The sequence below is a fragment of the Strigops habroptila genome, chromosome 1 (genome assembly GCF_004027225.2).
Source record: "Strigops habroptila isolate Jane chromosome 1, bStrHab1.2.pri, whole genome shotgun sequence".
Lineage (NCBI taxonomy): Eukaryota > Metazoa > Chordata > Aves > Psittaciformes > Psittacidae > Strigops > Strigops habroptila.
This window is the reverse complement of record NC_044277.2, coordinates 124,213,944-124,240,570: the sequence shown is the minus strand read 5'-3', so window position 1 is coordinate 124,240,570 and position 26,627 is coordinate 124,213,944. Positions and strand designations below refer to the sequence as shown.

The 26,627-nt window shown below is 39.2% G+C and overlaps 3 protein-coding genes across 4 annotated transcripts in view; 1 reads left to right on the top strand and 2 right to left on the bottom strand.

Moving 5' to 3' along the window:
• UMAD1 (UBAP1-MVB12-associated (UMA) domain containing 1) overlaps positions 1-22,272 on the bottom strand; it is an 81,532-nt gene extending 59,260 nt beyond the window's left edge. Inside the window, exons 1-2 of one of the 2 annotated variants that reach the window (XM_030511891.1) lie at positions 22,180-22,272; positions 14,211-14,331 (exon numbers count right to left, since the gene is read on the bottom strand). In XM_030511891.1, the coding sequence (XP_030367751.1) occupies positions 14,211-14,292 (82 nt within the window). In that variant the 5' untranslated portion in view covers positions 14,293-14,331; positions 22,180-22,272. The remainder of the gene's footprint in view (positions 1-14,210; positions 14,332-22,179) is intronic. The other variant, XM_030511897.1, reaches the window with a different exon arrangement.
• The window catches only part of MIOS (meiosis regulator for oocyte development), a 30,267-nt gene continuing 15,979 nt past the window's right edge, over positions 12,340-26,627 (bottom strand). Inside the window, exon 10 of the mRNA XM_030511869.1 lies at positions 12,340-14,331. Coding sequence (XP_030367729.1) covers positions 14,328-14,331 — 4 coding nt within the window. The 3' untranslated portion in view covers positions 12,340-14,327. The remainder of the gene's footprint in view (positions 14,332-26,627) is intronic.
• RPA3 (replication protein A3) lies at positions 22,207-26,361 on the top strand. Its single transcript, XM_030511923.1, has 4 exons — positions 22,207-22,421; positions 22,749-22,823; positions 24,856-24,964; positions 25,854-26,361. The coding sequence occupies exons 1-4, from the start codon at positions 22,323-22,325 to the stop codon at positions 25,934-25,936; spliced, it is 366 nt and encodes a 121-aa protein (XP_030367783.1). The 5' UTR covers positions 22,207-22,322; the 3' UTR covers positions 25,937-26,361.

The following is a 26,627-nucleotide window of genomic DNA, read 5'->3' as shown; positions in this document are numbered from 1 at the left end:
AATAAAATGTTTCCATTTAAAAAAACAATTACTTTGTATTAGTACACCGCTAGAATGTGGGAAGTCTAAGAATACAGAAAGCTTTTCCTTTGGATATCTTTTTGTCCATCAAGTGTACAAGCTAAGACTCTTCTATCTGTCTTTTGTTAATAAACAGAATCATAGAATCCCCTAGGTTGGAAAAGACCTTTAAGATCATTAAGTCCAACCTTTACTCCATGACTGCCAAGTCCACCACTAAACTGTGTCACGGAGGGAATACATCAGAAGCTAGTAATATCTAGAAGTACACAGGATTTTAACAGCTGACAAAAGTAAATGCACTTCAGGATATCTCTGCCTCTCCTTGACTAGCATTTCAGCATATTTCTAAAGCAGTGACAGTCACATTACTTACCCTGATTACCTGCACATTGTACTTCACAACTAGGTTTCATACACATCATTCAATTTAAAATTCAGAATATGAGTTTCTAATTAAAAGCTGTTGTTTTGGAGGAAGAAAAAGGACAAGGACCATGTTACATTATGTTCTGACCTTCAGATAATTTCTGGAAGCAGTTTATATAGCATTTATCTTATTTAGTTATCTTAAAGAATACACTTAAGATCTTGACCTCTCAAACAATGCCTGCTTTTTCCATTTCAACACCAGTTCTGTTCTTCTGCATGGTTTAACAGTAGTAAAAAGCATCTGAGATGTATTTACAAAGTAAAAGTAAAGGCAAAAATCAAACAATACCCCACAGTATAACAGGTATCATCTTCTGCTTGCAGCATGTCAGGGTAGCACACGGTTCAATCCCCTCAAAAGGGCCAGAGTACACTATACCCCTGAAACACTACATCAATAGATGAGTCCTTAGCGCTCCAGGTATTACATCAGAGCACTTGTGCTACTTGAAGTCACACAGACAGACAACAAAAATAATTGTTGGTTTCTCTCCAGGTGGCAAAGGTAACAGAGGGTATACATCAGCAGTAGAGTGGAAATAGAAGTTTTAAAGCAAGAGCCTCTAAGGGTGTGTTCATTTGCACCCCATGTGAAGTCTGATCTGGAGAGTCAAGATCAAAAGTGCCTAGACATGTTCTCACCAGAAATGCCTTAACTTTGTAATTCATTCTCTGTACAAGAAGTTCATTGACTTTAGCTACAGAATGTAAGCAAACAGATGGCTTATGCTGCCAGGAATGTGCTGAAGACTTAAAGAAATATAGACCCAGAGAATTCAGAAGTTTCACTGGACGCAAGGGAGAGGGTAGGAAAAAAAAGAAAGAGAGAAGGGAAGCAGTAAACAAGACCACTTAGACATTATCATACCTGAAACCAGAAAAGAACAATACAAATATCGTTAGCTTTACAGCTGGAAAAGAAAGCATTTCTTGCTCAAAAGTAGCTGTTATGAAGGTCAGTGTGTAAGACGTGCAGCTAAAAGATACCTGCTGACATTAAGCAGGTATGAGCCTGTATTGCTTAACCACTAAAAGATATAACAAGAAATTGTGTGGGGGGTTGTCTTTAAAAAGGATAAAGAGTGGACGAACACTATTGCACTATGGCCCTGATCAGCTTTAAACCAACTTCCACAGCAGTACTGTGTGCTTCAGGTTTTAAAAAAGCAATATGCAAGCAAGTAAAATGTATAAACATTTCATAATCTTAAATTCTCAATAACTTCTTAAAATCATACCTGGAATGAGAATATGCTGGATAGCTTTTACTATTATTTTACACAGAAGAAGATCTCATTTCTTTTAGCAGTCAGTGTTGTCCATCCTCCCCTCTGTGGGGGCCGGGGGCTCATGCCCATCGGATCACTAAGAAGCCAGTAGAAGGAGCTCACACAAATGAAACATCCTCTTCCACCCAACAGCCGTGCTGCAATACACCTCCCAGCAACAAAGTAGGGCTTTTTTAAATCAACTCATGACAGATAATGAATGCCTTTGCGGCTGTGACAAGTTGAATATCACCCAAAAGTATGATCCTCAATTATTTGTCCTAGAGTTCTCCCCTTTCTTTCTTTTAATAGTTTTTTAGTACTCCTAGAAAGGTAATTTAGTCTAATAGCAAAGGCCTGCAACTATAGAATTTGACTGCTGTTCTGTGCTATTTAAAATGAAAAGCATATTATAATGAACCATGACTCATTATCTTCACACAGTATGCATACTTTGCTATCAACAAGATTAGAATGGGTATGACGCCTGGAAAGGCCTACTTGAAACAATAATCCAAAAAAGCAGCTGTCTTAGAAGCCACAAAATGCATTAAGGATCTAAATTCATTAGCTGTCGCTTCTGCACATGAACACAAGCGTCCTGGATGTGATCAGGAAGTAGCTTAACTCCTGCCTCCCCTTGCCTTGCGTATGTTCCAGGCATAATGAGCACCTTTTCCCTGGAAATTAAAACAGGGGTAATGAGAACAGATCCCACTTTTCCCCTCACCCTCTAACTGGCCCACTCTAGAAGCAACGGCCCTGAGATTTGGTGCCTGTAGTCTAAAGGTATTCAAGCTCCTGCTTCCCACAGGGAACCCTCCTGGTCAGCTAGACTTTAATTTGCTTGGGGCACCTTTCTTCCCTTCTCCCCTTTTGAAGCGGGACACCCAAAAAGGAAAGATTGCCTGAGACAGAGATAAAACAAACCAGAAAGGGTCTAAGCCTGAGGCTTAACAATTAGCGACACACTCTTCTGTCTTCACATAGTTCGAGGGAAAAAAAGGGCAAACTGGTGACACACACAGGCTAGGGAGTAGACACCAATACTACAGTCTCCTTACTCCCAGGTCACTGCAGTTCAATGATTTATGCAGTGTCAGAGAAGTTCCTGCATCTTGCGTTATTGCAGTAGGACCAGTGTGCAGCCAATATAAACACTGGAGGTCCTCCCAGCTGGACTGTTTCAGACTTTGATGCTACAAGATGCGCATCTGACTGCGATAAGCCCATGCAGAACTAGATTTGAGGTCTTCCACTTCTCGGATGAATGCTTGAAAAAGCATGAATATACACAAAATATATTTAAAAAACCATGCTGTAACTTCACCTTTTGTTTCTGAATCAAGGGGACAGATGTGCTTGATGCATGGTGCCTTGATTCAGACACTTCAGCTTCAGAGCATACCAAGAATTCAAGCTTACTGCTGGTCTCTGTTTTTGCCAATGTGCCATTTTAGGCAAATATGCTCAAAACGCATTTTGTAAACAGAATTTCAGAGATGTTTAATTCTACTTCTTGGTTCACTCTTTCCTATTTTTTGAAAACACAATGCACAAGTTGGAAACTACTACTGGTTCTTTCCTCTGGTCTCACCTCTGGTTCACTAAGTGGTAAAATAGGAGTAAATTTTTATAAGAGTTGGTATGTCCAACTTAAGTTTATATTCCACTGGACTCCGTACATTAAAAGCTCTTTGCACATCTCTTTATAACAGTGTTGACATAACTTGAAGGTCAGTGAAAGAAAGCAGCTCTAGTTCCCTCTCCCAATTCTCTCTCCTAAAGAAGGATGCATTGGTATGTGTATTTAATATCCATGTTTTAAAGATAATATTGGCTGCTTTCTGCTATAATAGCTTTGCCAATGCTTTTGTAAATCAAATCTTCCTTAGTCACAGCCTTCCTCTTCTGCAAGACCTAAGGAAGAAATTATTCAGAAGAAATTATGTAGGCAAGTTCCCACTGAAAAAATAAAATGACCAAAGAAATAACCATAAAGTCCTACTCCCTCCTTCTCAAAAAATTAACTTTCATACAAACTGAAATGAGGATTAAAATTAATCTTGTGAGGTTTAAGTTGTTCCTCTCCCTTATTCACCCTGGAATAGGAAAAATATGGGCTCAAACTCCTTAACAACTGCAGTATATTGAGAAAAAGAGATTTAGAATGATACGATCTAACAGCAAATATTTTTTTTTTGTTGTTCCAGGAAAGTTCTGGTTCTTTGGATCATTTTAAGGAAGTGTGCCCCATTTTAACTGAAAAAAGAAAAAAAAAAAAAAGAAAAAAATAGTATATTGTACATGTTTAATGGTAGTCATATGCTCAAATACCTCATAATTACTCTGGGTGTTACTGGAAGAGAAAAACCCACAAAACTCCACCAAAACAAATGAACCTCACCATTGACAACTTAATACTACCAATTGTGATAGCTCTCTCTACAGTTTGTAATTGTATTCTTACAGACAAAATACAAAATCCATATTTGCCTAATCCAACATTCCCCTAACTTCACCTAGACACCTGACAAAAACAAGAAGGAAATTAAAAGACTATATACATACAGTATATGCTGAGTGTATTTGAAGTCCCACATTTATCTCATCTCCTGGGAGGGGGAAAGACAGAAACACACTGTACATATGTTCCTGAATTAAACTCACTTAAGCTTTTGAATGTTTTTCTGTCCATTATAATTTTTGCCCCAGATACGGTTTTTGTAGCAAACAACCATGTGTAAATTGAGGAAACAATATACAGCATTAAGACTGATTACATCCTATGATGCACATGGTTAACTGTAAGAACAGCAAAGTGTGTGCTAATTGTTAAAGAAACAAACTGCACAAATGAAGCAGCCCACTACTTCTAGGACTTTTCATTCCTCTTATCTTTTACTATCCCATAAAAGGACATTCCCATGATGATGGAAATAGTGCTAGAATATTTTAATAAAAGGTATAAAAAGCACAAAGTGATCATGGTCACAAAAAATTATTACTAATTTCGCCAGCAAGCCATGGCCAATGCTGTGAGCAAATGCTTATTTTTGACTGAAGGAAGAGAGAATAATTTCAGAACTTACTCCACGCAGCCCTCATTTGTGGGGGAAAAGCAGCATGAAAAAGCTGAAGATCATTCAGCTGTGTGAGCAGAGATCAGAAAACACATTACATTTTTGGCACCACCAAAGATGTGTTATGGCAGAAGTAGATGAAATAGCACTGAAGTGCAAAACAATTGACTGGATAAATCACCTATATCCTTTATATACTTTAATTTCTTTGGCCCTTAATGAAAGGTACTTAACCTACCATATCAAGAAAGAGCAACTAAAGAAAAAACACCTTTATGCAGAAGGTGACAGGCCATCTTTTCTTTTATAAAGAAAAGCCTTATACTTCTGTTACTGCTTCATATTGAAGCCTATGACATGACTGAGTTGAAACACCTGTGAAACACAGAACATAACTGTCTTGTTTCTTTATACTACCTAATTAAAAATAAACAAGACAATATATCTTTAGAAAAGTAATTTTTCTTCTTCCACTGAAAAAAATGTACAAAATTTAATTGCCAGAAATAAGGAGGAGCATGTGTAAAGTTAGCTCAACATAACATTTCCTTCAGATAAAATTAACATTCATTAACATCTGCAGAAGTCTGACTCCAACCAGACAGGCAGTGATTGCACGGGATAATGACTAGGGCCCTCTTTACAGAGAATTATCATCTATGTTGTAAATTGCTGAAAGAGGGACTTCAACCTGAATTTATCACTTGCCAGAACAGCAACTTGCACTCCTGCAACACATTTTCTAACTCTTGTGTTTCAGTTAGCCCTAGGTGTTAAGTTCACTTTTTACAGGAAAATCAGACTTGGGCTAAAAATATATTTGCATATCTTGAACTATTTTCTTTGCATCATAAAGCAAAGAAGCTTTTAATTCTATGAGAGATTTAATGACCAGCATAGTCTGGGAAACAAAGTTTACAACAGCACTTGAAAATCCCTACTTTTACACTACATTTTGCTATTTTTACTCTGTTTTACAATAAGTAATCAGTATCTTCTCTTCTTGTATTCTAACTGCAAATTGCTTTAAGAATGCTATATGGACCAATAGACTAAGGTGCTACTACAAGAGAGTAAACTACTATGTATGGGAGTAAAATTGTCAGAATCCAGGTGTCAGAAGCAATCACCCTACTATATAAGCAAAGGTTAAAGAATACTATGTCAAATATGTAAATACATCATGGCAGAGTAGTCAATGTCTAAGAAACACCTTCATCTTTCCTGAGGATAAACTTCTAGGGGAGGACGGGGCGGGGGGGGAAGGATTTTCTTATTTCAGCATATTCTGCTACATCACTATTTGAAAGACTTAAAATCAGTAGGACCAAACCTCTCAGGAGCAGTTGGGAGACCTGGACATATTGAAAGTGACTATTATACATCAAGTCAGAAGACAGTTAATATGAAAAACAGGAACGTAACTCCAACCAATATTTTCTTAGAGGGCTGGCAGCAAACTGCCAGATGCATGTGTGACCTCAAAACAACCTTTTGCCAGATGCCTCTTTAACCTCTTACAATTACATCAACTTCTAAAAAGACTGGTACATTTTACCATTTTTCCTCCTTTAGTTATGCAAATTCAGAAGATGTGTTTAAAAGACAGATTGAAATTGTTTGGTTCTGTGCATTTTTGTCTGTCTTTAAGACTCAAAATAAAGCTCTCTAACACAGCAGCACATATTTCTTTTTTCTCCCCAGAATTAAAACTGCTGTAGAAGTTAAACAGGAAGTCTTCATCTTCTTTCTTTTCTCCTACCTTAAGTCAGTGTTCAAAACCAGGTAACTTTTTGAGATAACTGAATTAAGGGGCCAAGACAATATTCAACCAAAGAAATCAATAAATCTCTTTTAATACTCTTTACTATTTTCAAGTAAATAGCTTTTTTATTCCTAAAAGGTGTGTTATACATTTTATGTTGCAATCAATAGAAGCCAACACAACGATTCATATTATCCAGATTAAAAAATGGCCTGTATGCTAACATTTAATGAAGGGCATTTCTTCAAATTCAAAAATAATCAAATTCACAGCATGGAAGCACCATGAATGTGTTCCAGGGGCTCAAGCCTTAGAAAGAAAAAAAAGAAAAGAGAAATGTTACGGAATGAAAAGTAAGTAGGTCATCTATATTAAAGTACTAAAAATGCTAACATCTGATTTGTGGCTGAAAGAACTGTTTTTAAAATCTAGAGGGGTACAAGTAAATGAAGAATTGCACAGCTCTTTTGTCAACAAAAACATGCTTTGATGAGGCATTAAAAAGAAAGATTCCCTGCGCTGTACAGAAACCAAGAGGGAAAAAAATCCTTTAAGAAATATACCTCCTTATACAGCAAAACAATGAATTTCAGTTGTTCTGTAACCCAGTTCCTTTAATCTGCATAAGAGATGCTGACTGAGTTCACTCAACCAAATCACTACTGGCTTTCAGAATACAATCAACACATGCTTTTCAACAGTATTAATATAGCATGAAGCTTGTGCTCCTAATTATTCATGTTTTTGCATTCTGTTTTTTCCCCCTGCTGTAAAATATGCAAATTTACTTCTTTGTGTTATTTAGGTCCCACATGGGCCTCAACAGATCTGTTTGGAAGGAATTACAAGCCAACATTAAGATACATGCTGTCAACATTTCAAGCTTCATTATTTTTATTAGGTTGGAATGCCATTATAGATTTGATATTAGGCTTTAAAAAGCTTTTTATAAATCTGTTGAAAACCTACAGTCTAATAAAATGGTGTACTGATAATTACTACTACTCCACTGTGTGTGTGTGTGCCTGAACGGGAGAGAAAAGCCCTCCAACTCTTGAATACAAGAGAAATCCCCATCTAGCGGTACTATTGAAAAATGCAGTTTGTTTTTCTGCAAAATTAGTACCCAAGAGGATTAGTTAGACTTCATTACTGAATGAAGGGTAGCCATTACCTCTCTATGCAACTAAGGATCGGTAACAGGAGAGGATTGTTTCTTCTGAATTCCTCCTTCTCCCTTTACAGTCAACTCTGGCTGTAAAACTCAATGCCCAAATGAGCTACTAACGATTTTTAAGTATAAAACCCATAAAGCAGCACTTCGAGAAACAGGTCACTTAATACAGTAACTTCTTGGTGTGCAGCAAAAGTGTTCACTTACAGTGGCACAGGCTGACGTGTATTGTTTAGATGAAAATATTAAAAGATTTTCCCAAATCTCAGATTATTATAAAGTTGGTATTAAATATTTTTAAACTTACACAACCTAATGAAATAGCAGCTTGGTTATTTGAAAACTGCAACGTTGGAAATAACTACAGAAGCACTTACTGTTATATAAAAAATACATAATATAAGCCCACTGATGCAGAAAATGAAAGGACATTGAGACTGCTTTTTTTCCAACTGGCACAAAGCCGTGTGCATTTCTTTAATGTAATAGTATATTTTAGAACACTGCAGCAGCCCAGCCTTCCTTACTAGCACCACTAAAAGCTCCTTAAATATTAATGAAAAAACAACGTAGAGATTCACAGGAATCTAGTACACATTACTACTGACTCCTAGAAAACAAACAGCAGCAGTAGCACTAAGATTTTACAAATCTCTTGATGCATTTAATCATCGAGGTGTGTATGCAGAGGGAAGAAACCAAAGAACTACTTGAAAAGAACTACTTGAATTGCAGTTATAAACTAGTATGGGGGTAGTCCTGTGATTTGGGAAGATCAGTATATTAAATTTCCCTTTCGTAACAGACTCATTTCTGAAGATCTTAAAATTGCACATTTCTCTGAGAAGCAAACATTTAAGGAATTCTTTGAAATATACATAGAGATCTGTATTACTAAGATTGATATGGAAACAACAAAGATCTTGTAAGACCTTTTTACATATTGGGTGACAGTGGGGGTATCCCTTAATTCAAATATGCAATTTATTAACTCATCCTTCCACAATAAAAAATATGCCCAAAACTATCTGCATGCAGAATAAATTCAAAATTTATTCTGGCAAAACAGAAATGGGAAATTGAAGGACAACAAGTATATCTGAAACTGGACTTCACAAAACCAGGAAAGATTTCCAGAACTGAAGACTGATTTGTGTTGATCGTTTTACTTTTTTACATCTTCAGTACAGAAGACTTTGCGATGTTTTAAGGATGTTCTTTTGCAGTATCGCTGCAGTTAACAAAGGGAAGCATTCAGTTGGCTGTAAATCATACTTTTCACAGTGTCACAGCTGAGTGAAGATGCTCCTGTCTATAGATGAGGATGGTCCTATATGAAGGAATTATAATACTGAATTAACTCAGTAATATATATAATGAATACACCAGAGGAAGGTTCAAGTACCTCACTTAAGATAAAATCTACGCTCAAATGCCTTGCAGAGATTAAAAAATAAATTAAAAAAAAAAATAGAAAGTCATATGCGACCACCAAAATTTTGAGATAAGAAAATCTGCTATCATCTGTCATAATTTATCAAACTCACTGCCTACTCTTGCTGCATCCCATTATCTCCACAACTTTGTCCCAGCATGTAGTAGTGAGGAATTCTACACCTTATTTCTCGCAAAAAAAAAAAAAAAAAATCCTGAACTTTCACCTAATACCAGTTCACTTCTACTTTCTTAATAAGAAAGAAATATTTGCCTTAAACTGTATTTTACCTCTCAGGATGAAAACCAGCAGTTCCCACCTCCTTTTCTGTGAGGTTTTAGATGTTGGTGCAAGCCTGACCACATCAGTTCTCTAGAGCTTCTTGTCTTCAGCATTGAAACAGAAGGTACACATTGTTTAATTCAACAGACCCAATACTCACTTAAATACCATAAATCCTTCTCCTTATTAGGAAGAGATTTCAAAATACCTTCTTATGTCAAAATACTTTATTTCTTATGTCTATGACTATTTATGTTCTTTTGAGAGGAAACATAACAGGCAAAAATCATTCTTCCTCCAATATTGAGAAGCATAACATATAGATGTTAATCCAAAATTTGCTTACTGGTTCTAGATGGCTCCCAAGGATCTAGGAAAGCACAGTGGGGAAAAGGGAGGTTTACAGAGCAGGAATATATCTTCCTAATTAAATTCCTGCCAACCCTTCTTACCACAGCCACAGCCTCCCTCTATCTCTGACAGTCACTCCACCCTGATGACAATCCTGAGTCTGTCCATTTTGCCTTGGGTACTTACTCTAGAAACTTTGAAAAACTCTGCAGCAAAATTGCTGAATCTCAGAAAACAACTTTCAGGTGACAGCTAAGTGCTCCCTATAAGTCAGTGCTCCCACCTTTAAGAGGATGAGAGCAGAGCTCTGAAATAATAGCCATTGGTCAGTATTGAAAATCCATGTTAACCTACATCTAAAAAAATGAAACAGGAAGCTGTCCTAAGTTCAAGGAAGAAACAGAAGTTAAACACGTTTACAAATCAAGTTTATCAGTATGAGCAACTGAGCTGCTTCTACAAGCCATAGAGAAAACAAAACAAAACCCAGTAACTCAGATCCATGAAATAGACTGGTCTTTAAATCACAAGTTATTAGAATTATAGAATCAACTACATTGGAAAAGACCTTTAAGACCATCAAGGACAAGCGTTACACCAGCACTGCCAAGTCCACCACTAAACCATGTCCCTAAGGGCCTCATCTGCACATTTTCTGAACACTTCCAGGGACAGTGATTCCACCGCGCTTCCCTGGGAAGCCTGGTCCAATGCCTAACTACCTTTTCAGTGAAGAAACTTTTCCTAATAGCCAATCTAAACCTCCCCTGGTGTAGCCTGAGGCCATTTCCTCTTGTCCTGTCACTTGTTACTTAGGAGAAGAGACTGATCCCCACCTTACAACCTCTTTTCATCATTAAATAATCACTTATCCCAGAATATTGTTCTGTCCCTGGAATTGTTAAAAAACCATGTAAAAGGCCCTTAGTGACACTGTTTAGTGGTGGACTTGGCAGTCCTGGGGTAAAGGTTGGACTTGATGATCTTAAAGATCTTTTCCAACCTTGTTGATTCTATGAGACGCTGAAACAGGCTGCCCAGAGAAGTTGTGTTCAAAAGTCACATTGGATGTCGCGTTGAACAACATAACATAGTGAAAGATGTCCCTGCCTCTGGCAGGAAGATTTGACTAGATGATCTTTAAATGTCCCCTCCAACCCAAACCATTCTATGATTCTATATTTCGGTTGTCTTCAAGCAAAAACCACTCATCACCCACCTCAGTGGAACCTTCAGCACCACGTGATTGTCTGCAGAGTTTCTGACTTTCTTCTGACCAAACACACATGTGAAGCAGCACTGCTGTCTCAGTTTTTCAATTCCCAATCTTAGACTGAGATTAGGATTCCAGTAGCATGCATCTTTGAGACATGATGTGAGATTTTTAGCTCTGTGCCAAACCAAAATGCTAGCACTAACCTGTCTTTTTCTCTGTGGCTAGCAACAGTAGGAATGGACGGTAGGCTGGAACTTATTTTATATTACAAAAGCCACAAACATGAAAATTCCCTTAAGAACTACTACTCTTCAAGATCACCAAGCTAACAAAAAACTTACTTGTTTTCTGAATATTAGCAATCAGAATGTTAACTTTAAAAAGAAATCATGATGATCAGGCAAACATTTTTCATATTTCTCCAATTGATTCACTCATCAAAGCCAATTGCATGCGTTGTGCATATTCCATAAGCCTCTTTTCCCTTTTCAGAATAACAGCTCGGCTTGCTGCAGAACAAGGATCACTTTTACAGCTTCATGAACAGATGAGATGACCTGGAATATCTGGAAAATAAGTGAACTGGTAGCTAGACATAAAAATGCTTTACTCCCTGGTAGAAAATTACATTTTATATTTATTTAGTAGAAAGTGAATTACAGATTCTTTTTCTTGACTCCCACACACGTATTATTTGCTTCAAAAGCTAAACTAGAGAATTTCAGCTACCATGCTGCGAAGTTGGTTTTGTTGCTGCCAGTGTTTTTATGAATCATCTTTCTAGTCAAAGAATAGGTATTCGGATACTGAAATTCTGAATGCATTGATATTCTACAAGCAAAGACAGATTTAAAATACAGCAATATATAACAAGATTTGGAGGAGTTATGACAAAAAAAAATAGAAAACAAGAAAAAAAAAGACCCTCAAGGTCTGACAGGGTGATATTTCTGATTTATTTCTCAATGTTGAACCTCTTTCCCTGTTTTTTAAATATCAGATGATACAGAAAGAGAAGTAAATGATTAAATATTGTTAGGAAAATCCAACTTAATTACCTATTTTTAATGGTGATGCTCACTACTCTCACTACATTACTGAAAGAAGTACCTTCTTTCATACCTTAATGGACATGACATTTGATCCTTTCTTGATAAGTCTCATTCAGACTTCCAGTAAGACTCCTGGCTGCCCTTATCAGTTGTGCATGGTGTGAACAATCTTGCAAGTGATTTGTGACAGACAAGCTTTCTTGACCACAACAGTGGAAATCAGGCACAAGCATCCCCCAAGGATGTAAGTTTTCCTCTTCTTTCTCCAGGAAAGGAAAGCGAAGCATTTCTTCCCATGTCTGCAGAATATCAGTGAACTAGGCTTTTTGTTCTTACGTGCTTTGAATTAAAGATTGGGTTTGGGAACCAACTTAAAACATAAGAAATGAAATTCTCAATCCCTTCAAGAGTGTTCACTGCCTAGAGCAGTATTCACACTGATGGTCCTATAATTCTACTCATATTGGTTAAAGACATTTAGTATTGGTATTCTAGAATATTTTAGACCCAAGTTTAAAGAAGCTTCAGAACCTCCCATCTGAGTAATAAAAAAACTAACTAGCAGAATAGCTAGGTGTTGTGGTTTGTTGGGGTTTTTTTGGTCTGCCTGTTACTAGACAAAAAACCTTTTAGATAAGTATCCGTGTAAGTGCTGACCTATAATTTTGCAGCTACATCCATTTAGCAAGACACTGATATGCTACACTGACAATGTTGATGGCAATTCTTCTGCCCAGTAGAAGTTAGTTAAGATGAAATTACAGTCCATGTCCTTGCAGTTTGCTAAATTAACTTCCATCTGAGAAAAAATTAATAATAGGAATAAAATAAGAGATGATTCAAGCAAAACTGATAGTTCTTAAGTTTACATTTAACAGGTTGATTTAATATGAATTTACATGAACAAAGTTTAAGTAGTCGCTGACAGCATTTCAGGAAAAAGTAGAGAAGCTAAATCAAATGCAGAAACAGGACCAGCAACTGTGGGGCATAAGCAATGTTTACCATTTGGGTGCAGATCTCTCTATTAGAGAATCTGAAACTCTAAATGGCCTCCAGGCTTTTTTAGGGCAATGATGTGTCTCCTTTGACCCTTCCACAATGCAACTGCTGGAGTGATTTGATGTAGCCATTGAAACCAACAAATAAACAAAATCTAGTGAAAGGCAACCATTAAACATGACAACACAGTCACGGATGCAAAATCAGATTTGCTTAAATGGAGTTATTACAAAAAAATATAAGTAAGTTCTCCTCAGAAAGAGTTCCAATAGTGTCTCATATTGTTAGATTTTGATAATCTAGAGGGTTTTATGCCTTGAAAATGCTCAAGAAGTAACACTTAAATAAACACTGTAATACTCCTGAACAAGTCAGTAAATCAGAACAGCAGAACCTGAATAGTGATGATGACAGATTTACAATGAGGAAAACACAAATTTTCAAAGAGGAAAAAGAATCTGTTACAGCATGACAGCAATAAATTCTTCTGCACACTCGAGCCATCCTACAAGGCTGTGAAAAAGCTTGATTAAAGCTGCAAATTTAGCTAGTTCACAGGTGAGTACATTTCAGATTGATATCTGAATAACAAAAAGATTTCAAAAAACCCTGAACTGCCTAATTTTCATGAAACTAAGCAAGAATCAGATTCTGAGACAGAACATCTATCTACATTTGCCATGTGACTAGGAACACATAGATGCTTCTTGGCTTCTAATAAGAAAAGACTTTGGGGGTAACACTAAAAGGAAGGAACCTGAAAAAAGAATCCCAGGCCTCTAACAACTGCAATGAGATATTCTGTTCCCACAAGCCTAATCATAAAGCTAGAAGCCTCAACTTTGAGCTTTCTTGTTTTGTAAGGACATAACTTCTCCTTGCTCAGAATATGAGAGGAAAACAAGAAAACATATTTTCAATGCTCTTGAATAAGAGTTTGTACCTATGTAAATAAAACTTCAGTTTTTAGTCCAAAATGATGAAAGTAGGAATATGAACCTCTTCAGGGAGAGTAAGAATTCTGAAAAATTTTTATCATGTCTTAACATTTCATTTGGTCTAAACCCCTCAAAGAAATTTTTATATTTAAAAGATGGTAAGAATCACTGTATATAGAAGCACCTCTTACCCACAATAACAAATCCATCTGCTTCTCTCTCAGGCACTGTCACCTTCTTTGAATCTTGACTTTTTCGGAAGAAGCTGAACATAGCCTCTTTTTTTTTTTTTTCCTTCTTCTAAATCGTTACCTAAAAGGAAGACAAAACATGTTAAATAAACATAAGATAACAGAGTCTACCATAAGAAGGTCACAACACGCCAACGGCTGCATACATGGTGTTACAGCTTAATATTTATTACCAGATTTGAAGTATCAGGCACGTCTATGTTAGACAGATTACTTTCTTGATGTAGCAATTGACTTCAATACACAAAAAGAGAACAGAGTATCAATGGCTTTTCTAAAAAGTTATGAATGGAGCCATTAAAAACAAACACCAAAAAAAAAAACAAAAAAACACCAAAACAAAAAAACCCTTCAACCTTTCTAAAGGAAAGTTAAAGAAAGAATTTCCCTTCAGCATTTATCCAGCATGTTTCCTTATTTTTTTGCTACTTCAAATTCTTGTTACACAAACTTTCACATCAGAAATCAGAGTTAGTTCTAGAGCCTCTAAAGACAGACGCCCAAAATGAATGTAGCTTTGAAATACAGGAATACTTGAAAGAGACAAATTGCACTAGAAATTTTCAGTATTAAGTGTCTGCGCATCAGTTAAAAAGACCAACCCATGCATCCCTAACATATTAGCGTAGTATCTATTTTCATTTTTCCAGTTTGCAATCTTAGAGACAGCTTAACATTGTATTTGATTAACAGTTACCACTGATTCCCTTAAAACAAACTGCAACAAAATCATATGTTGCAAATTTTTTGTAAGAGTAATTCATTAAAAGAGTCTTCCAAAGCAGCTAAGGACTAGGAGTTCACAACAGTTAGAACAAAACAAGGAAACCAGTGGGATAAAAACATAAATTGCAAAGGATTATGCTCAGTATTTCTTCTCTCTCAAGACCGGAAGATTACATAGAAGCAGTTATGAATAGCTTAAAAAGCACAAATTCATATTAAATCTCCCCCCCCCCAAACATTAGCCAAAAGATAGACAGTTGAGCCAGCTTTTACAAAGTAAGTCCTATGAACCACTCCATAAACACAGATACATCATGAAACATTCTTCTAAGCACATTCTCTAATTATTCTGAACTTTAAGATGTAGGCTCAAGGGAGTTTCTCTTCTTTCAAGAAAAATTATAAGAAAAGCTTTATCAGGAGAACAAAAAACAGAACTACACAAAGCACATATTCACAGGTTCTGCTTATTGAGAGGGTACCGATGTACCACCACCTACTTTCTACTTGCTACCTAACTGGCAGTACTGAACGCAGCAATGGGACTCCCCAGCCTCCTCCCACAACAGCAACTCCATCTGTAGCACTGGGACAATGAGAAAAGGAAAGAGGCACTGCAGCAGCAGTCACCCCTTGAAGGTGCACTTGCCTCCAGCCTCCAAGGGCTGAACTTAGGACAATCCAACCTCTGGAGCAGCCCATGTTCTGGCTGAAACGCTCTGCGCACCCAATGCAGAGAGGAAGGTTGAAAGAAAGGTGTGTGAACATCTTCTCTGTTAAAATACCAATATGACATTGGGAAAAGTGGAATAGTGTCATTTCATGTTTGAAGTAGAGTTTGAGGAGCAGAATTCTGCTACAGCAGACACCAACATTTAAAGGAGGACTGTCAAACCAGTATCAGCATCTAACACACACCTACAACACAGGAAAGGAGTCCAGTCTAAAGAAAAGAGGGGTTATTTGAAACAGTGTCAAGTTTCGGCAATGTTGTTTCACTCTATTTAACAAAGAATCTTTATAAGGTGGGAAAAAGAGTGCTATCATGTAGTGTTTGGGTTTACAAATAAATAAATAATAAAAGAAAAATAAAAATCCTGCATTAATTATTTACCAGAATTCCTCACTTCCCACCCAAATACTCATGGTACCATAAGCAAGACTTTTTTAACCCTAGCCAGTGACCTGTAGCAATTAACTGCACAATCAGCACTGACTATTCATGAGATACAAACTAGCTCACACTCAGCTATTACAAGCAATAGCAAACACTTCCATACTCCAGACCACAGAAAGTCCTATGTGAAGTGTAAGCACTGGCCTTCAGGAACAGTGTATAAACAGAACATGGCAAAAGCAGCAATGATTGATCTGTGGCCTGATACCTGAGACTTGAAGACCGAATACCCCCAGGCTGGCCAGCTACTGCTTGCTTATGCTGACACAATGCGATTTCTAGCAACCAACTAAAACTACACTGATGTACACAAGAACAGAACAAATGATCCAAACCAGGTATGCAGCAATAAAAATAAGTAACTTTTTATTTATTTATTTATCTACACTTTATTCCCTTTGCTTTTTTCCCAGCCTTGCCATGTGAAATACTGATATTTCCAGTTCTGTGGAGATTATGCAGTAGAAACTCCTAATTATCTCATTTATTCCTTACCTTCCCCCACACCCAGGCTCAACACATGGCGCCAGCAGCATATTCCTTTTTCAGCCCTCAGGGAATAAGTCTTCTCCTGCTACCAATTAAGGTTGTCAGTCCCATAGCTCAAGTGGTAAAAACCTGTGCTGTAATGCTCAAGAGTCAGGTTTCTGCTCCAGTGATGTATGAAGGAGAGGCAGTTGTGGAACAGTTTAAAATGCAATTTTACCTTCATCCTAAGTGTGCAACAACAAACAGCAAAATCAACTTGATGTATAAAATCTCACAGATAGCTTTGGTAAAGCCTCAGATTCCAGTTGGCCACTTCAGGTGCCAGAGCTGCAGTTGTTCCGATCACATTTTTTTTCTCTTTGAGATCTGCATTATTGTACAGTTTTCAGCTTTATCACATAGAGCTCCCCTTCCCTGCATTCTTGCACAAAGAAAAGCAGTATCTACATGACACAAAAGAGTTGTATAGGAAACCATTATTTGTCACCTTTTAAATCCTGCATATTTATCATCCCTAAACTTCACTGCTTAAAGGACAACAGACCTTTCAATTCAGAGTAAATTATCGATCAGTACAATTTGATCTAGCCAAATTAATGTCACAAGCACTTTCACATGCTAGATTTTCTTCCTTTCATTGACAGAAGGCAGCCTGAGTATCCCATTTTTCTTCTAAAACCCACAAAATTCATCTTCTCTACGTACATGAGGGTTGATCTTTACTTTGTAGTTTTTGGTTTCTGAAGTAGCTTTAACTTAATTCCACTGCCAGCAGTATTTCTCAAACAGAAAACAAAACAAAACAAAAACCCCACCCCACACATCCTTTTACTTGAAGCAGAAAAACAAAGCTAACAAAAGTACTCCTTAAGCTCAGGCCTCCAGTTCTTATGCTGTCAAAACCACTGGTCCAGCAGTAAGAAAACATCATATATGATATTTTGTGATTGTGAATGTTGGGGAGGTGGTAAGGAATGCACATATTAAAAAGACTAATGTACTTAGTGAGGCAGTTTCTTGCTTTCAGTGTTTACCACTTAGGAACAAAATGTGGTTGTAGATCTCGGGTCTGTGTAACCAATGTGAAGGAAGGAGCTTGCCAACTACTACTTGTAGTATTTCAATACCTTTGCTGAACACAGTATTAACAATGCACAACAAAATAAAAGGGGGGTACAGAAACAAAATGTAGAGCACGTATGGCATAGTTAAAGGAAAAGCTGTAGAGAGGCAATGCTGGGACATTTGTGATATTTTCTCTCTTCAGAATTTTATCAACTGTTGTACTTCAAAAGTAAACATAAATCTCTCCAGCAACGGGAAATGCAACCACTAAATTTCTTGAGTTACATGTTAAAACCAGAACAAAGCCCCTGTCCAACAAAGAAACACAGAGCTGAATGGAAACACTCGTGCTCTTGAAGATAAGAACACAGTTTAAGCACTTGCAGAATCAGGCTGGAGTTTTACTACTTGTAGATAAGATGAGGTTTCAGTTAACAAAAGTTGAGAACAACTAGTTTCCACAAAAGTTTAATTTCAGAGTAAAAATTACATTTGAAGTTTGTGGACCTGGATGCACGGTCACACAAACTAGAGAAAAAAAACCACTTAGTTATGGGTTGTTTTTTTAAAGCTGTCAGCACAAAATCACAGAAAATACACCCACCATTCAGAGATAGTACCATGTTCCTGTAGTAACTTCTCCTACATAGCACAGCACTTTTCCCTGCCAGATGGGATTAATTTTATTTCTATAGGAGACCTAAAATTGAATTCACTGCCTAAAGATAAAAATCTCCCTTGGTAGGAATATGCAATTGCCTTCTCCTCATGTTTCCCCCTCACCAAAAAGTGAACATAATTTTTTTCTTTCTCCAATCTCAATCGCTGATAGTTAAAGATAATACTTTTGGCATCGCTTCAGATATTAGCAAGTAATAAACTGTGAACTATAGCAATTCTGTGAGGCTGCAAAAAATATTTTGTCTTTCTGTGAGGCTCAAGAACATAAGTGAGATTCGACAAAGATGAGTTACAGAGCTGCACAAAGGGGTTAATTTATTCCTCCTGCATTTTGTTAGTCTCCTTTGACAAGAAGTATGGGTGACCTTTGAGCCAAACCAATACGTTACATTCAATAAAAATTTTCTATACAATGAAGATCCTAGCATATTTAGCATTACTTTTTGGCTTTTTCCTGCATGTTCACAAGGGCAGGAGGAGAAAGGTAATTTAATGTTAAAAACCACAAAGATGCAGACAAGATAAAGAGGTGATGCCCAGGAATACAGAAAAGCGGAATTGCAGTGGCACTGCCAGGAATTATATAAATGATGAAATGTGGTCAAAACAAGATACAAAACTGACCTTAAAGAAAGGACCAGAGTAATTTCACATCTAGCAGTTTAAGCTATATAATCTATGGAAGGAGGAAACAGAGCATCTCTTCCATATTGGCATCTGCTGTGATTCATCAATAAAGCATCAACTATAAATAGAGCAAGACATTTACAGCCCTGTACAGCCCTGCTTATGACACGAAAATAACCAATTTAAGAGTCAAGAACATGCATGTCGAAACAATTTCCCTGTGACACCAAAAGAACGGTTTAAAAGCTTTTGCCCTAGTGTAAGTTACTATGTGAAGAAGTAAAAGAAAATATAACATATCATTTCTTTTATCTGGCATTATCATTAGTGATATTCCTTCAGTTTGTGCTTCTTAAAAAAAGAAGAGTAAGTATGAAGAGAAACACAAATACAAAAGAGGTATATACATATAACAAAACACTAACAAAGACTTTTTTACTTACATAAAAAGTGAATATTTATTTTTAAAGTTTTCATAAAATTTAAGGGAATCAGAAATACCAAGAATGATGCAACCCACATTACCATAATATAAAACCACTCGAAGATGCTGCATCATTTAAAAAAAAAGAAAAAACCAAAACCAAAACACAACCACAATCTGGTCAGACCATAAAAGCACTTGTGACAAAGGCAAAGCCAGGAGTGAAATAACAGTACTCAAACCAATGTCAACTTTCAAAACTCTGAAGAAGATAGAAAATGCTAAAATAGAAAGCAAGGTGTTTATTAGATACAATATTCAATAGGTTGAAACCCGCTTCTTTCCCTGCATGCAGTTTTCTTTAACTGCAAACCTTCAACAGCTGCTAAGTATGATACAGACACATATTTGTAAGAACTTCAACATGTTTTTCTAACAGTTGACCCTTCAAATGTGGAAGACAAATAGCCCTAAAAGAAATGCTTTGCAGCAGCCTGCTGCATCTTGCTCCAACTGTTGCACTCATGAGATCTCTCCTTTAGAATCTCTGAAGACATGCTAAGGACATGAGGATATTCTCTTGCAAATAAACTACTGAAAAGGTGAATGGCATAGTGACAGTGAGGAGATAACAACCAGCTACACCCTACTGAAGATAAAACCCCACAGCACTCCCCTTCCTGGCCACATGCTGGTTCTGCACAGCTTTGGGTGGTAGCTTGCTTCCTTGGCAAGCTGGTTCAGTTTGCTGAGCCATCACATCACTAACCCACACAACTAACAAAAACCACTTTGTGACAGTTAGCAAGCTGAACTGCTGGTTAGCAAGCTGAACTAACCCGTGGCTTGTTAGAAGAGACACACAGCACATAGGCAGTGCTGGCATCGCCCTTTTAAGCCAGAGCAGAGGTAAATTTTCTCAATTATTTCCTGAAACACCAGTCCTGAAAACAGAAAGGAAACCACAGAATCACAGAATGGCTGAGGTTGGAAGGGACATCTCTGAAGGTCACCTTGTCCAACCTCCTGCTTAAGCAGGGCCACCTAGAGCTGGTTGCCTAGGACCATGTCCAGATGGCTTTTTATTATCTCCGAGGATGGAGACTCCACAACCTCCCTGGGAAACCTGCGCCAGTGCTTGGTCACTCTCACAGAGAAAAAAAGTGTTTCCTGATGTTCAGAGGAAAGCTGTGCTTCAGTTTGTGCCCATTGTCTCTGGTTCTGTCACTGGCACCACTGAAAAGAGCTTGGCTCTGTCCTCTTTCCCACCCTCCCTTCTGGTATTTATATGTGTTTGTAAGATCCCCCTGAGCTTTCTCTTCCCTAGGCTAAGCAGTTCCCAGCTCTCTCAGCCTTTCCTCATATGTAAGATCCTCTAGCCCCTTAATCATCATTGTGGCCCTTCACTGAACTCTCTCTGGTATGCCCACGTCTATCTTGGACCCAGAACCTGGACCCAGCACTCCAGGTGTGGCCTCACCAGAGCTGGGTAGAGGGGAAGGATCACCTCCCTCAACCTGACAGCAACACTATGTCTAATGTAGCCCAGGATACCATCAGCCACCTTTGCCACCAGGGCAATTGGGAGAACCTCTCCACCAAGGGACAGCCAGGGAAAACACATGGAAATAGGCAAGACATGGTGAGAGTGCCACATCCAGATGCTAGCTCTGTCTTATGTCCATCAGTCCCCATATCCTGAGGATCAAGCATAAGCTTTTTAATGGTGAAAAGAAACAAAATGAACAGTTCAGTTCAGTTAGAAGGGACCTACAACAATCATCTAGTTCAACTGTTGGACCACTTCAAGGCTGACCAAAAGTTAAAGCATGTTATTAAGGGCACTGCCCAAATGCCTCAGAAACACTGACAGGCTTAGGACATTGACCACCTCTCTAGGAAGCCTGTTCCACTGTCTGACCAGTCTCTCAGTAAAGAAATGCTTCCTAATGTCCAGTCTAAACCCCCCCTGGCACAGCTCTGAACCATTCCCACACATCCTGCCATTGGATACCATGGAGATCAGCACCCTCCTCTCCACTTCCCCTTTTCGGGAAGCTGTAGAGAGCAACGAGGTCACCCCTCAGCCTCTTTTTCTCCAAAGTAGACAAACGCGGTGCCCTCAGCCGCTCCTCCCAGGACATGCCTTCCAGCCCTGTCACCAGCTTTGCTGCCCTCCTCTGGAAGCAGTCAAGTACCTTCACATCCTTCTTAAACGGTGGGGCCCAGAACTGCACACAGAACAGTGTGAGGCCACACCAGTGCTAAACACAGCAGGATCAAAATCTCTTTTGACCAGCTGGTTATACTGTGTTTGATGCACTCCAGGGTGTAATCTGCCCTCTTGGCTGACTTACATGACCCTGCTGCCAGCCAGCACTCCCAGATCCCTTCCTGCAGGGCTGCTCTCTAGCCACCCCTCTCCCAGTTTCTACTCGTGTCTGTGGAAACATGTGTATCACAGCCATGCCACACAACGTTTTGAGCGTCAACTACAGCCTGTAAAACTAACGGGGGTTAACAGACCGGGAATACCTGGCTTGGGCAGCAGTGACCTGAGGGGAGCCAGTATCTAAAGGGAGCGGGCAGACGGCTGTTAGGGGAGGCAAAACGTGAGGTAATAGCAGAGAAAAGGATTAAATGTCAGGGCTGGAAGGGGTCGGCCGTCAAACAGCAGCGACAACCCCCCCGCTCTCCCGCCCGGCCCCGCCGCCACTCACCAACCTCCACCTCCTCTTCCGGGTCGCGTCGGGCGAAAGGGAAGTCCTGCCCCTATCCCCCTCCTTCGCCTTCCCAAAAATCCTGCGGTTGCCAGGGGTAACGACGCCACTCCCCTCCGCGAAGGGCGGGAAGTCGTGCGGCCATGGGGGACGTCCACGACGTGCCGCGGCACCGCATCGCCACCAGCCACCTGGCGCAGTTCATCGGCCAGCCCGTCTGCTTCGTGGGCCGCGTCGAGAAGGTCCGGGATGTGCGCGGCGGTCGCTGCCGCCCTGGGCTCTGCGGGGGGAGCGGGCTGGGAAGGGGGTGTCTGCCCTGCCTGGGTACGGCCTTGCCGCGGGGTGCGCTCCGGGCTGGGGCCTTGCGAGGGGTCGCTGTCGCCGTGCCTGGTGCGGCAGGTCGCGGGCCCTGTCCTGAGGGAGGCCGCGGCTACGGGCAGGGCGGGAGGCGGCGGTAGCGGTCTGATCTTCCGGGAAGAGCCTGCGGCGCCGCTCTGGTGGAGGCGGCTGAACCGGTAACGCTGGGAGCGCGGCGGCCTCTGAAGGCGACCGCCTCGTGTCTCTTGTAGATTCACCCCACCGGGAAGCTCCTCGTGCTGTCGGATGGGAAAGGAAAGCACACGACGGTGGAGCTGAGAGACCCTGTAAGTTAGGGAATGCTTTGGAAATACTTGATGTTGCCTCTTGTGGATACCGGAGGTTCGGTCCCTTCTGAAACCTGTGCGTGCCTTAACGTGTATTGAGTTTTTAGTCAGGAAAAAGAAATAATCCCTGGTTTCTCCCTTTTCCGCCTGTTTCATTGCCTTTACTTCTTACATCTTCCAGCTTCCATGCAGTCTGCATGTCAGGAACCGCCTTGGTCTTCATCAGTTTTTGGCTGATGTTAAGAGCGAGAATTCATTCCTTGTCAGACACATCCCTGTCTGCTAATTTGTCTTACTCTATTCATTGTTTACAGTGTCATATATGCCACTACATGTATTAGCTTGATTTTCATTTTGCTTTTTCCTCCCTTTTTCTTATTGCCTTTATATGCCTAACAATATTTTGTGAAGATAATAAAAAAAAAAAAAAAACAAAAAACCAAGAATATGGTATTCTCATGAGTACTTTGAGTTGACGTTTCTATATGCTTTTATAACATTTGCCAGAGCATTCTGATAAACTTCATAGTTAGCTTGAAACATTCTTAGTGCAGTGGGTATAAGATATGCTAGCAACTACTGCAGAAAAATACTGCTTCCTTTGTTACCACATACCACTCACTAGTGGAAGAACACCCTGTATTCTATTCTGTCTTTAAGTATTTTTTTGTCCCTGTAGCAAATGTTGTAATTAAAGGATTCTTTTCATTGTGATGGCAAATGCTTTAACTGAGCATGTGTGTGGTCTTTACATCGTTTTCTCTGAGAAATCTTGTCATTCCCATGTGAAATAATTGCGCATGGTACACTCTGACTTTCAAGATGGGAGGCTCTCCTTATTGATTAAAAGTGGACTTTGATCTGGCAAAGTTTTGTCTTATAAAGGTGAAGCTTGCTGACTTCATCTTCAAAGAAATTGAAGTTCTGCCTGTCTCTTCACTCCTTCTTGAGTTTGTGAAAAGGTTTCCTGCCTTGGGTTGTTGAAACTTCAGATGTCAACGTCTGACCGACAGTTCCACAACAGTCCATAGCAGAGCAAATGGTTGAATTTCACAGATGCATAGCTGCAGCACTGGGCACTTCACAGTCTGTGTTCCGCTGCTGTAGGAGAAACTGGTCTGTGCAGAAAAAACACACCAGGTTCATCTCTCTGGTTTGTCTAATGTCAATGGAGGGACTTCTAGATTTGCTAACCAAAATGCTTTCTAACTTTTTTTCCCTTTAACAGATGCCTTTGTTTGTGTCTATGTGTAGTTCCTGCTTTCAACACAGAAATCCAAAATTATGGGGAGGAGAGGGAAGCTATTGCTGGGTACCAGCAGATTTGGTAGAAAGCTAAAAGTAAGAGTTAGATATTGGAAGAACATTACTGAAATAGTACCACATTCTTAAAATTGGTATCTTAAAAAAGAAAGAAAACATCTTCAAGCTACATGGGTTTGGAACAAGGTTAAAGTTTTAGCTGTTGGGGGGGGGGGTCCTTTAATTTTGTTTTCCTTGTTCAAGCAAAAGCTTGTATTCTCGATGTCTTTGTATTCTGAACACTCACTGACAGATTACTTCAGAAATAACTTCCCATTATACCTCCTGCATCTGGAAAACTGGAACTGCTCTCTGGAGTGTATGATACCTCCTTAGCTCTTACAGAGTTCTATAATTTTCTCAGGTTTAAATGCAGGGCATTAAAATCTGTATTCTTCTGCTGTCTTCTCCAGTCTCTGTTCAGTGATCAAATTACACACTTTTATATGCTTATAAACTGTTATTTTCCCTCTGATGCTTCTTTGTATCTTTTTTTTGTGTCAGTACTGAATTGTCTGTTACAAACGCTAAATCTGTAAGTGGTTCAAGGCTTTTGTGGGGCTTTTTCGGGACAGGGACACGGCTGTTCAGTGGTACTGTACTGTTTGATGGGGAACAGAATCTGTCATGAACAGTCAGTCAGTTGTGGAGAGTTCCTAGCTTAAGTGCTGTGCAGTAAAGGCAGCAGCTAATTTAGTAATACTAATTTTATATTTGGTGTGTTTTCTAGCTAGACGAAGAGATCTCAGGAGTTATTGAAGTCGTTGGAAGAGTAACAAATCAAGCAACCATCATGTGCATGTCATATGTCCAGTTCAGAGAAGATAAAAGTCCATTTGGTAAGTTAAGAATATACATTATAACATTCATTTTGAGTTCATATTGAGTTCTTCAATCAGTAATTAAGACAGGCTGAGAGAGTTGGGCTTGTTCAACCTGGAGAAGAGAATGCTCCAGGGAAACCTGACAGCAGCCGTCCAGTACTTAAAAGGGAGCCTGCAAGAAAGCTGAAGAGGGACTTTTTACAAGGGCATGTAGTGATAGGACAAGGGGGAATGGATTTAAACTGAAAGATTAGACATTAGGAAGAAATTCCTTATTATGAGGGTGGTGAGACACTGGCACAGGTTGCCCAGAGAAGCTGTGGCTGCCCCATCCCTGGCAGTGTTCAAAGGCCAGGTTGGACGGGGCTTTGAGCAACCTGGTCTAGTGGAAGGTGTCCCTGCCCATGGCAGGGGGCTTGAAACTAGATGAGTTTTAAGATCCCTTCTAACCCAAACTATTCTATGATTCTATAATAAGTAAAAAGGGAGACCCTGATTATCTTTGCTTATGGACAAGGTCTTTCTTCAATCTACCACATATGCAGTAAAATGTAGAAAAGTTGAGTGTCATGGGAAAAGTCCTGTACAAAATATACCATTTTACTGTCAACCTGTAGGGACTGACTTGAGGTTGGAGCCAGCCTAGATCATTCTGGTCATTCTCCCACTCCTGACCACGTGGTTCTTGCCTTGCCTTGTGTAATCGTGCAGCTTGCAGGCCTAAAAATAACCTTCCAAAAAGCAAGCAATGGGAGGGTTGCTGCCTTGGAGAAAACCGGGGAGGATGAGGGGCTCTGGGAATGCTCAGCTATACTGTTTTGAAATAAGCAGGGCTTTAATGCTGTCATTTGCTTGTGGGGAATTCTACTTGCGCATCATAGCCATTTTCTTTGCCCTCTTTCAGATCTGGAACTATACGATGAAGCACTAAAAATTATTCATGAATTCCCTGAATACTTCCCGTTCGGCACTGGGAGGAACACTTGATTTTTCTTTGCATACATTGACAGCATGGTAACAGTTGCATTTATTTCCCACCGATTCACTGAAAAGATGCTGTTACATGCGCCATGTATTGCCACCGAGGAATGATTTCTTTGCAAATGTATTTATTCAGCAAGGAGAACACTTCTGTGGCTGTCTCACTGTCTGTATATATTTAACCCTTCTGCATCCATGAGGGGTGTTCTCTTGCAGGATTGGTCTTGCTAGAAGCTGAAGTTTTGTAAGCATCTTTTTGTTGTTGGTAGAGTTTCCTTTTTTACAGGAAACTTGTACTGAGGACACTTGGTGGGGTTTTAATGTAAAGATTTTTTTTTAATCTCATTTGATTTGATAGACATCTATTGAACAGAGGGTATTTCGCATCTTGAAAATGGCCTCCAATAAAAAAGTGGGTTTTTCCAGTGATATGTGGTGACTCCTGTTCTATTTTAGCTGACACAGGTAATTTTAAGAAAGTGGAGTACAAGGTACTTACTCTTGCTCTGATGTTAAATACTTGGAAGATTGCTTGGGGATTGCAAGTGCAGTTGACTTCCCACCACGACCTCTGTTCTTGGTGGGAGTCCAAGTGATGACTTTAACCATGTAAACTTCCACACGGGTCCCAATTTTGTTACTATCCAGTCTACTTACAGCACATAGCAGAATTCTTACAGCTCTTAAGGTAACACAA